General features: G+C 42.6%; 1 protein-coding gene across 2 annotated transcripts in view; it reads right to left on the reverse strand.

Annotated features, from left to right (window-relative positions):
- Nucleotides 1-11,157, reverse strand: part of scube1 (signal peptide, CUB domain, EGF-like 1) — a 120,735-nt gene extending 109,578 nt beyond the window's left edge. For both annotated transcript variants that reach the window (XM_084909492.1, XM_084909491.1), the window contains exons 1-2: nucleotides 10,911-11,157; nucleotides 6,592-6,714 (exon numbers count right to left, since the gene is read on the reverse strand). In XM_084909492.1, coding sequence (XP_084765618.1) covers nucleotides 6,592-6,714; nucleotides 10,911-10,998 — 211 coding nt within the window. In that variant the 5' untranslated portion in view covers nucleotides 10,999-11,157. The remainder of the gene's footprint in view (nucleotides 1-6,591; nucleotides 6,715-10,910) is intronic.
- Nucleotides 11,158-13,007: the final 1,850 nt, after the last annotated feature.

Raw genomic sequence — 13,007 nt, forward strand, 5'->3', positions numbered from 1 at the left:
GCGTGTCTGTAGGTAGCCAGTGAGGAGAGCGGCTGACTGATGACGGAGGTGCAGACACCAGGCAGACAATGGCCTAGTATCTCTCTGCCATTTCGTCTTTATGCCCTCCCACCTGCTCTGTCTCCCTCATCATCCATTCCTCCCATGAGATGCACTTTTTCTCTCTTTCTCTGGCTTTGTTAAGCAGGTTGGGTGTTCGTCATTACCGCGTCGCAGAGAGCTCTGGAATCCAGCGTCACTTCTCCTCGTGTCATTTTGGGATTTATTTCTTAGAGCAGAAGAATGTGGTTAGAATTAGGCTTAACCTAAAGGTACGTGACAGGGTGGTGTAGGTTTTGAAACAGCAGGCAATGATGCAAGGCAGCTGTCACTTAAATGGTAAATGGTCTGTATTTGTATAGCGCTTTACTTGGTCCTAAGGACCCCAAAGCGCTTTACACTATACACAATCATCCACCTACACACACACACATTCACACACTGGTGATGGCAGCTACATTGTAGCCACAGCCGCCCTGGGGCGCACTGACAGAGGCGAGGTTGCCGGACACTGGCGCCACCGGGCCCTCTGACCACCACCAGTAGGCAACGGGTGAAGTGTCTTGCCCAAGGACACAACGACCGAGACTGTCGGAGCCGGGGCTCGAACCGGCAACCTTCCGATTACAAGGTGAACTCCCAACTCTTGAGCCACGATCGCCCCACTTACTCCAATAGTCAAATGTGCACATTGTTTACCAAGATCTCAATATGCGCTGTTGTTACGTGTACAACAGAAACCTCCTGGCAACTAGGAAAAACCAGTTAGCCTGTAAGTGACAAGTGTCGGGTAACCACAGGGGTGGCTTTGCAGACAACCCACAGCTCTGCAGCAGCCAGGTCACTCACTCCCTGGATCATCACACGCTGAAATGGAGCTAACTTTTCCATAAAAGATGAAGGAATGGTGCATGTTATAAAACAAAGAAATAACAGGTGTCTTTGTCATTTTAGGAGGGTTCTTTTGAATTGGAATACCTTCACTAATCTTGTGGAGTTTCTCTTCCCTGAACTATGAAATCCAAGTTTCTTTTATTCCCAGTGCTCCTGCTTTTAAACACCGGGAATGTTTTCAGTTTCAGCTTGGGAAACCTGTGCACAATACTACTACGTTTTGCTTGACCTCTTGATAAAACGAGAGAGGCGGCTCTGGCCCCATTCGGCATATGCACACACTCACACAAGCACATGTGCAGTTACGCAGGCTCGAGCAGCTTGCCCCACATACTCTTCATTTTACAGCACAGGGATAAAAGTTCACATTTTTCCATAACAAGCTAACTGTATCAGCTAATGGAAAAGTCTACAGACAGGGCAACGTTCATAATCACTATATCAAATTTCCGTGGCGAGCGTTGTCGGCACACTCGTTTTAGACAATCACTCTAGTGAGGGCACAGTACGGATGGGAGGAGAATTCAAGTTAGGAGATAATAAGAGAGCATCCGTGTGTGTAAGATTTGAACCTTGTGAAGCTAAATATGGCCTGGAAATGCTCATTTCTAGTGCAACATGTAGCGAAGGTAGACTGAGCACACAGATCATCTCCCGTGGTCACCAGAGCTCGAGTCCCAGCCATGACAAAAGCACAAGAGAGAGTGAGAGGTTTCTAATGGAGCTGCACAGGCCAGCTCCCTCTGGAACCTCGAAATTGCGTTGTAGTTATGTCATCATCAACATAATCTATGGCTTTGTTGTTTCTTTACATGTATTGACACTGATTTTCAATATTTAGCTGAACTTTTGACCATACAAACTCTTTCAACCTTGAATACGAGCCAGACCTTCAAGATTTTGCAATTGTTTTGGTGTGAAAAAACCAAATCAGTCTACATTGTTGCTTTCTTTGGACACTTGTTTATTGCTTGACAGACTTTCTCAAAACTAAAGAATTTTCCAGTAAAATATCTGCAGGTGGTTTTTTTTATCAAGAAACATCAAAGTTCTCAAGAACTTTGGACGTGAGGTCAAGCTCGATGTGTTCGCACATCAAGCTCGATGTGTTCGCACATCAAGCTCGATGTGTTCACAGCACAGATGTCAGATCCTCATCCAGGTGTTTTGATGGTAGAGAAAGCACAAAAAAGGTTCTCTACCATCTAATGCAAATGTGACATGTTGCTTCTTACTTATGTCCAGAAAAGTAAAGCTGACAGTTTACTTTAAAAGACGATGCCATGCGGAGCCACACTGTCAGGAGAGACATACCAAGCAAATGCTCGGAGAACTCCGCGGCCCCTTACATTGATCCACAACTGTCATGAAGTTTATAGACACAAAGGACAAACATGCTGGGCTACCACATGCTGCCAGAAAAGCTTCAGCGTACCTTGGCATTTTTTCTCCAAGCATCTTGAACTCTGCTATAGGAACAAAACACAATTCTTTCACTACGATCTCACGCCATCGTTTGGTGTTTTGAGAGTGCATCAGTGTAAAATCTCCCCTGTAAGATCCAACCCATCAAAAAATATCCAGAACATTCTGATGTTTATTAACCCTTACAACAAGACCCACAAACATTTTTTCGCTATATCATGTTGTGTATGACATATTTATTATATTTTTAAATATATATTTATCATATATTTTTATATCGCATTTGATACATTGGGCATTTTTGGCAACTTTTCTTAACAACAATTTTAGGCAAAAGATTTTTGTCCATAACATTTTGAAATTATGGCAAGTATTGATCATGTTGATGAGATAGAGGTCTATCATATATGATACAAAGGGCATTATAGACGCCCCTGTACAGAATGAGAGCTCATTGCTTAGAGGTTAAAGTTTCAGGTTCTTCAGTGTTTTCTGTGTGAGTTACAAAATGCTGCTGGTGACTTTGCTGAGGAGGTCAGTTTTGTCTTATAGTATATCAAGACATGAAGTGGATAATGAAAGCACTCCCTGATGCAGACACAGCACACTGCTGTGTTGCAATAACAGCTGATGAACAACTTCAGGAACCCAGAATTTGGCTTAATTTTCTTTACATTGGACTTACTGTCTGTAGTAATTCAATGCAATGGAGAGGTGTTTACCAGCAAAGCAGAACGTTAAACAGCTCAGCCACTCTGCAACAACAAAACCTGCATCACAGCAACATTTCAGTAGTTGCCAATTATATTTCAATCTGTTTACTGGAGTTAACATCAGAAAACGGTAGTTATGCACAGAAAACATGCTAATAAAATCACTTGGGCAAACACTGACACTGTGGTTGCATGCAGTCTTATTGGTCATTATAACCCCCAATGTTTTGCTTTCACTTTCCCGATGCCAATGCTGATGTCACCATAACGCCCTCCATCACCCCACATCCTCCTTACGTTGTGCTAAGATGTTTATTAGTTTGATTTTGTCAGATCCACCCCATGACCATTACCTCCAGTTTCAAAAAGCAAAGATGGAAGTCTTCAGAAATCAGACTTGACACTATACACATAACTGTCTTTTGTGCCAGTGCTTCTACAGCATCGCCCTTACTTTCAGTACAGGCCACAATATATTTTGTTCTTAAGACGTGTCTATTTACAAAGCATGAAGAGTGCATCTGGAGGTCTCTGAAACACAGGTGCTCTGGACCTGGGAAAGATGACAAATGAGAGCAGCAGTCTGGACTATCATAAATTTCTCGGTCAATGCACTTTTAAGAAATGGGGAGTAAAATGTCTCTTATAAGCACTTCTTTTGAAACAGTTTTTCATGATCCTCTGAATGTTTCACTACACTGCTGAGTGATCACTCACTGATATGGAGTGATGCTGATAATAAAGACACAGAGATGACCTTAGAGCTGCGGAGAGCAAGCACAGAGACTCTGCTGCTTCCAGGTGCTTCCAGGAATAGCAGAGCCACTAATGGCGCTGGCCAGCAAAGTGGGCTGTAATGCCTGTTGATGGAAAACACAGCCGGCCAATTACAGCGACCATATCTAATCACCAGGGTCAAGGGTCAACTCCCATCCACCATCTGTCTTCATTTGGCGTCTCTGTCATGAGCTGTTGCTTCATTGCCAGTGAAGAGTTTAAAAGACCTGAATGTACAGTCATGAGGCAGTCATGACGCAAAGGGAGGACAGTGCATGACACGTACACGTACACAGCGAACAGTGATGTCCTAGCTGACATTCAAGGTCCATCCATAGTGCACTTCACAAACATGCTCACACTGATTCAAAGGTATCTGTGGCTGATGGGACAGATCTGCTCAGACAGCAACATTATGGGAGGGAAATCATAACCTTGAAAAGTCTGGAGCCTCCTGCCGTCTCCTCTCAGAGGAGAGAGAGAAGCTGTTGTCATTCAGCACACATCGTTTAGAAAGACTGAGTGTCAAGTGTAATAAATCACCCTGTCAATGCAAACAGAAACAGAGACAGATCCGCGTGTATTCTGAGACATTAGTGTGCACAGTCAGCAATTATGCATGTCTAAAGGGTCAGTTCATCCAAAAATGACATCATTGTGAGATAAGAGCACATGCTGATAGTAGAGAAGAGAGTTCATGGAAAGATCAAATGGCAAGTTGTTGTTGTTGTGCTTTAAACTCACTGCAAAAAGTGGAAGATGTTCTACTGACAGTAGATGTTGTAGCATTTTATTTTAAAAAGTTAAGCTAGCTCTTGTGGATTAATAATAATTCTCCTCTATATGTACTGCATCACATCCTGTCTGGGAACTGTTGGATTTGAACTAAATATCAAAGTTTCTATTTGAAGTTTGAAAAACCCCACAAAGCCAGAAAGACAAAGAGTTTCTCCAACTAGAGATTAGAGGGTTTTTCCATAGCATTCCTTGAATGCATTATTTTTTTCAGTCAGTCACTTCTCACTGGAATTTCACATAATGTTAGCTAGCTAGTAGCTAACAGAGCTAGCAGGCGTCTAACAAGAGAAGTTAAAAAAGAAAAGAAAACTGAAAACACAAAGACAGGACCGATGTTACAGAACAACTGCCTATTGAAAATCCATGAAAAATTCCCACACTGAGGACCTGAATGAAAAAGCTGCAATTTAGCTTGAACAAGCTGATTAGACCTGGTTTACACAATCTAGTTAAAGTGGCTATCCAACTCAGTGAGTTACAGATCAGCCACAGTGATCCTGTCATGTTCCTAGACTCTAGTTCTGATTGGTGAATTATCATTGCTGTTGGGAATGATGGCTATTTCATAGTCAGCTGAAAATGTAATTTATTATAACCAGATCTGAGGCAATAAAACAGGAAATATAAATATACTTGGCTTAAATTAAACCAGTGTGGGAAAGATTAGATGATCACAGTGGTCGTGTGAGCACATTTAAATAAATGTGTGACAGCAGAGACCTAACAGAGGGTGAGAGATGGAGAAAGTGTATCTGTGCAGTCGGCTGTGGCTCCAGCTGTGGTGTGCTTTCAGGCAGGAGTGGAGGTGTGAGCGCACAGCCGGGTGCTGCCCCCTTCTCACCCCGACACCCTCAATAAGTCGCTTTCTCTCCGTTAATTAGGAGAACCCTGTGGGTGTAGGGTGTGGGGGTTGTGAAACAGCTGTCCATCCTGCGGTTGCATCAGAGGCCCAGTTCATGCACTCACATCTAAGCAAATTCACAATAATTATGATGAACATCACCTATCTTTCATGTGAGGAGAGTATACTCTGATACAACAGTCAAAAAGTCAGAAGCAACCAAGTATTTTAGTCTTCTTTCAAAGACTTTCAAAGATTTGCTGTGCTATTAGAAAAGTTTGTACACTTTCATCATTGTCATAGTCCCTCTGTGATCAGCGTAGAATGAACCTGTTCCCCTCCTGCTGCAGGTTAGTGCGACACTTCTGCTCTCAGCAGATCTCCAAAGCAGAAGACAATGGAGTTGTTATACATCTTACAGCAAGGCAACGTCTTTGACAAATCAGTGGAATAGCCTCAAACACTTTCACAATGGAAACCTGCTACCCAGTTAGCAGTAACTGACTTTAAAAATAAAGTTATAAAATGGAAAATTGTCATTCTTGAAAAACAAAAAGTAAAATGAGTCACCAAATTTGCTCGAAGAACTGTTAATAACCTAACAACCTGCCCAAGTGAGTCTCTGTGTGAGAAACACCAGACTGGCTGCATTGTACACCTTTGTATAAGAGTCATAGTTCAATTAGCACCGCCTGTCAGATGCTCATATAGTATTAGAAACCACCATGCACCACCACCCCCACACCTTTTAGATATTAAATAGCAGCCATTATTCAAACCAAGTGTTTTACTCTTCCTTCAAAGACGTGTTACTGCTAGAAAAGTTTGTTTTTAGGTTGTGATCCAACACTATCAACGTCTCCATGAAGAGGTTGTTTCAAGCTATTGCTAGATCTGCCAAGCATTTTGTTTAAAGCATACTAAGGACTTAAAGCTGTTTGTCTCAACCTATTGCTTCTGGATGTGCTCTCACTCTCAAAGAGGAGTAACATGAAGATGTGCTTTGCGTTCATATTCTATAACAACTGGTACATTCCTGCGTAAATCCCAGCCATTACTGATTGTGCTTTCACTGGGATGAACCGAAGGAAACGTAGCACTCACCCTCGCACTGTTTTCCATCTCCCTTGTATCCAGGCTTGCAGATGCAGTTGTAGGATTTGGCTGTGTTCTGGCAGAGGGCGTCGATGTGGCAGTCGTCTGAGTCTTCTGCGCACTCATCTACATCTGCACAAACACAAAACATCAGTACCTAATTAGACGCGAGTCCCTGGATCAATGAACTCCACGGTGTTGCATGTGATAACTGACATATTGTTGTGATGTGATGTCATCACTTTACACATGTGAGCTAACTTAACAATTACAGTAGGTTTTGGTATTTCCTTTGTTTGTTTGTTTGTTTGTTTGTTTGTTTGTTTGTTTGTTTGTTTGTTTGTTTGTTTGTTTGTTTGTTTTGCCTGTCCCGTTTGGTTCTGTAGCTGTCAGAATTGTTGTCTGAAGGCCAACAAAGATACCCGACAGATTTACTTTATCAAATGGATCATCATCATGCCGTATCGGTCCATTTGATCGACCATTGTTGTTGTTATTTATTTTATTTTCAGTTGTTACAGATGGGACAGACATGGCTGTGGGACAGGAAAGGGAGAAAGAAAGATGAAGGAAAAGAAAAAGAGAGGGGAAGAGGGACAGTGAGAAAGGACACTTAAAAAGAGAAAGAAAAAAACCTCCCGGATCACCTGTTGAGAGAAAAAAAAAGAGAAAACAAGCAAAAAAAGAGAGCAACATAATAAACACAACACCATTGCATTAATCTAGCTAAGTGTGAATAACAGTAAATACTAAATATTGAAAGTTGTTGTGCAGCACGCAGGATCGACAGCGCACAATTTACTTTGAGGTAGCAGCCAGGAAAGGTGTAGTTTGTGTCTGTGAACAGTGAACACCTGTGTACACACCTGTGTGGATGAGCGTGTTTGTATTCAAAAGGGGTATTTCCATTTATTAAACAGAAAGCTCCTGTGTTGGATACACTTTGTAACAGCGTTCAGTTGATGTCCAGCAGCAATGGGCAAGTGGTCATTGCTGCACTTTACCTAGACAGGAGCGTCCTTTGGTGGCAACACATATATACAGAACAGATTCAGAAAAGGATGCTTTGGCTTGTTTAATTACAAAGTTTGCCCAGCAGGGGGCTCTGACTGTATTGTTCTCAGCACTGTCTGCAGTACATGTAGCAGAGTACATGTCAGAGAGCCCAGAGATAATAAAATCATTTGAGAAATAAATTGCTAAAGTTATTTAAATACAAACCAGTTGTTAATGAACACGTAGTGTGCATCAGTTTGATATTAATATTCCCACTGACACATTTGGGTTCTTCATATTCTTCTTTCAAACGAGCAGTGACTGCTGTTGAATATGAACAATAAGAGAACTGATGAGTGAAACTAGCTACTTTGTGCGATGTGTCGTCCAGTCACGTGAACACAGAGTGGCCAAGCGTGGAAACAGGTTGAGGTTCAAGCACCCACTGATAACTCCGATGAAACACACTGATTTAATACTGTAACAGTGTAACAATGTTCCAGCACTCAACTTCCACATTTCCATACAGTCTGTGAACTTCATTTAAGGAATGCTTTCCATTCTTGGTCTAAGCAACAAAACTTAAAACTGCAACAAGTGAAAGTCCTTCATTTATAATTTTACCAATGTGGAAGTTTCATCATGAAAAAATGAATTAAAGTATTAAAAGTTAAAGTTCTCTATGTAGAAAAGCACTTTAATGACATTATTTTCACTCATACATTACTGTCAGGATTCAGCTGTTAGTTTTTTATATTTCATATCTAACTGCATGTATCTGCTCACTAAGATTGCTTTGGTTTATCTGGGCCCAGATTGTCTGTGCAGAGGTGCTACGAGCTCAGTGAACTGTTCTAGGGGAATACTGTCTCGTGACTTCCAGGATGGGGTTTTACCCTGATGTGTTGTTGCAATGGTAATCCTGCTCAGCATGAGAGGAAACGTCATTTGTTGTATGAGTTCAGGAACCAGTGGTGCAAAGCTAACAATTGAACACCTCTAATTTAAAAAAAACCTGCCTAGATGCACCACTGGTTGGTCTCAGATAGCCGGACTCAGCTGCTGAAGGAGAGCTGTTCATGACTGGGCTTGGGGACAGCTCGATGAACCTGATTCTATGTTAAGGTCTTCCTTGATGAGGCAGCTCATGCGGTAGAGTGGGTGGTCTACCAACTGGAAGGCTGGTGAATCGATCCCCAGCTCCTCTAGTTGAGGTGTCCTTGGCAAAAGACAGAGTCCACAGTTGCCTGCGATCCATATATGTGCATGTAGGATATATGTGTGCATGATTGGGTGAATGAAATGTGTAGTAGGGAGTGCCCAGCTTGAGTAGAAAGGTGCTATAAAGATGCTATATAAGTACCAGTCCATTTACCATTTACTGAGGTGTTTCCAAGACAACCAGGAGACATAATCTCTCCTGCTTATCCTGTGTCTGCTCCAAGGTCTCCTCACCAACAGCTCACCTTAAACTCCAGCAGGCATCCTAATCAGATGCCCCGACCAATGTTGAGGACATATGTAACTCAAACTTCTACTTAAAAACCCGGGTAACTGTACTCAGGCTCTATTCTGGCACAGCTTGTATTGTATAAAGGTCAAGTATCCACGAACTCGAGAAAATATTGTGAGAACCATCAAATTAATAAAAGCAAATGAAAGACGTGTAATTACTCGTCCATCATGTCAGACATTTGTGTTATTAGACACACTTTTGTTAGACAATAAGAAAAGTGAAAACAGTTTGAGATATTATAACCCAGACTATTCTGTTCGATGGATCAAAGTGTGAGAGAAAAGATTGTAAACCTCCAGGTTAAACCCACAGTTCGACCAGCTGTTTATAAATGATTTGAATAAAATGATGTGTGCTGCCTTATTCAGCTTTAATGTGACTAATTTGGCTCTTTTGCTGTTTTAAATCATTCATTTTACCTTTTTGTTTTGCTTGAGAGTGTGACAGTGAAGGAGAGCTCTCCCGTCATGGTGCAGCTGCAGATGACATGCAGAGAGCAAAGGGCTTAACAGCTCTTCAATTCATCAAGTTATTGATAGAGGAGCTGGTCACATCTGGGCCTCAATCCAAGGGCAAAGGGCCAGCTTATTATAGAGGGAATAAACACACACACACATTCACACAAGGGGGGACTCACAAACACAGACACAGAGATTTGTTGGATCCTACTGTCAGATCCTTCACCATCACCACAGAGCTGCTTTCCTCGTCCTCCGCTTCCACCAGAATACAAAAGGCCAAGGTGTAGGCTAGCTACAGGCGATGAATACACCTTAAAAGGAATTTTCCAATAAATAATTTCCCAATGAAAAGAAAAAAAAGTTTGGACCTAATTTGTGTAGAAGTGAGAAAGAGAAAACTAAAAAGTAGTCTGAGGGTTTCAGCTAGATCATTGGAGGGGGGCATTTTAGGAGTTTGTCTGCGCTGCCTGCATCGTGGTTCGCTGTCTCAATAACCTCACCCTGTTCCCAGAGGTGAGAGTCTTAACAATATGCTCCTGCTGCTGCTACTACAGGCTCGTTATTGGCGCCTGCTGCCTGCCTGTTCCTCCTGGGACTTTTGAAGGTCCTCCTGTCACCTTCACCAACCCTCCTCACCCCACATTTACACACACACACACACACACACCTTCCTCCTCGTCCCCTCCTCCAGCTCTGGAAAGGACACCAAAGCCGGAGACGAGATGCTACGTTTCGTTAAATGACTTGCGCCGTCTCACCCCCTCAGTAAAATCCTGAAAACAGGCAGCGCTCTCACTCCAAATCAAAGCAAACGAGAGCCCAGACCATAGATCAAGCTGTGGTTTCCGACTGAAACTGACCTTTGCGCGCAGGAAACAGAAGTTCCGGTGAAGTCTGGGAGACCACTAAACCCAATTGCGCGTCACAAATGCCGCACAGAGGGAAAACGGTGATGTAAAGCAGAGGTCCTGCCAAAGTGGTGTCACTTAGCTTAATAGATCAAGTATGCTTTTATGAAACGCCCAAGTTAAATTCACACCGAGCGAAAATAGTGCGCAATCGCGAGTTTTCAGTGCCATGAAGTGTAGTTTTTGCATCAACACAGCGCTGTTATATCACATGAAAACAAGTGCCATGTAATGTCATTGCTGTATTAATACACAATGCGATTGTAATTAAAAGGTAAGTTTAAAGACGTCGGGATATTTGAAAGATTGTTTTAAAGTCTCCAGCGACAATATTCCAAGTAGGTTTTCACTCATCATTTCCTCATCGGAGCCGGCAAGACAGAAGCCACCACAAAAGTACTAATGGTTGACAATAAAGCAAGACAGAGAGGAAAGGGGCGCGCTTACCTGCCAGTCCGGCATTCCCCATCACCCCGCAAGTATTTATGAGGAGGATGAACAAACAAAAGTCCCGAGAAAAACAAGCGCTCCCCATGCTGACAGACGGTGTGAGGATTCAGCACGGCTTTTCTGGGGGTTTGGACTGGACTGAGTGGTGTGTGTGTGTGTGTGTGTGTGTGTGTGTGTGTGTGTGTGTGTGTGTGTGTGTGTGTGTGTGTGTGACAGGAGAGGAGGAGGACCGCTTTCAGTGGACTGGCAGTGCAAGAGAAGAGAGAGAGGGGGGGGGAGAGAGACGGGGAGGGGTGGTGGTGGTGGGATCCTAGCTTTCTGATTGGCCGGTGTATGCCGGTAAGAACGAGAGAGAGAGAGAGAGAGTGGGCGACTACAGAGTGGCTACGGCAACGTGATGGAGGTACTCGGGTTCTTTTCAAGCTCAAAGCTCCCCGATAAAAACATCATTGTGAAAAATGACCAAAAAGGCCGGCGACCCCCAAAACATTCCAGGCGCTGATTTTTTTTATTTTGAAGTATTTATTTAAGTTTTCCTGTGTGAAATCACTTGTATAGTAACCTCTCCAGATCTCTTTATATGACTAAAACAGTAACGCATTAGTGTGGATATAGCCTGAGGCTATGGAGAGGGAAAGGTACTTTTTGATCAGAACCCACGCACATGACATATAACAAATACCGATGCCAAAAGTCAAACGCGCTGTAAGCCACTAAAAGCTTTCGGCGGCGATACAGAGAGTCCTGTCAGCGCGCGTGCAGCGATTTTCTTTGAGCAATCCTAATGTTTCCATAGAAAAAGGAGGTTATGAGTAAGAGCAATCTATTTAAAGTGTACAAATATTACTGGGTTCAGTAGAAGCAGGATAAATCTTTGTCTAAAAATGCACGTCAGACTGCGTTTCTTGCTTGGGTCAGATACATAGACTGTATATAAAAGATGAACACAGTCACTCACTGGTCTGTGATATTTTTAAAAATCACTACACTATTGTTTGCTCTTTGCCATCACAGCGTTGTGAGCAGAGGCTGGCTTTGAGACTGAGGGGCACTGTATGCTCACATGGTAGTGAGCTGTAGTCCTCCTCTAATGAACAAAACTCTTACAAGCTAAACATCGTGCTATATATAAGCCCCCCCAGACTATTGAATTATTTGTGTGCAATGATTTTTCGCGAGAATGCAGGCTTACGCAGCTTCCTCATTAATCTTTCAGACATCTTTTACATACAGCCAAGACCTCTGGTAATCCTTGCCTGGATCCAGATCTTTGAATCCATCCACCCTCTAGTGGCTGATGACACAAAACAAAATTCCATCCTCCTAGAAACTAGCTGTCACGCCGAGGATTCAAACTGAGTGTACTTAAAGCACTTTCTGATTTCTGGTTGGTATGAGATTGGTGGAAGTGTTTGCTGCTCACATGGTTTCAGAACAAACCAGATCAAGAACTTGTAAGGTGTGGTGAAGTTTAATGTGTTCTTTTTTATTTTTAAGGGCTTTATTGGCATGGATGTTTAAATAAACAAATATCCAGAACATACAATAAACAGTAACAGCAATATAAATATTTTCCTTCGTCTTCTCTTGGCAGCTCCCTTTGTTTTCAGCCGATCACCTGCCTCCATCTCACCCTCTTGCTCAACATGCCTACATCCATGAACCCTGGTATGGGTGTGTTTTCCTTTATCTCCCCGAGGTTTACAGTCTGGGAAATTACCTATAATTTTAATCTTTTAGGATGACAGTGTTTCTCATTCCTTGCACATTGATATGCTTTCTGAACTGTAACCGGCATGACTTTGGAGCTTTCATGGATTAGGAGGACACCTAGTGGCCTGATGTCAAGAGGCTAAGGAGTAGCAAATTAGGAAACAGACCTTTGGGGGAAATTGAGTATGTAGTCATTTGACTGAGAGGAAAAGCACAATGAAAAGAAATGCAGGGATAGTAAGAGGTTCGCTGTCTTGTGACAAAAAGTCAGCTACGGGAAGATGATCATCTCTTTCTGCTGGACACCAAATTTAGCTTTTCTTTGCTCAAAATAAATTTCTCCTCAAAATGCAACACTTGCACCCGCAATTTTTTTTTACG

Source organism: Perissodus microlepis, chromosome 17, assembly GCF_051167445.1.
Source record: "Perissodus microlepis isolate ML-2025 ecotype Zambia chromosome 17, ASM5116744v1, whole genome shotgun sequence".
Classification (NCBI taxonomy): Eukaryota; Metazoa; Chordata; class Actinopteri; order Cichliformes; family Cichlidae; genus Perissodus; species Perissodus microlepis.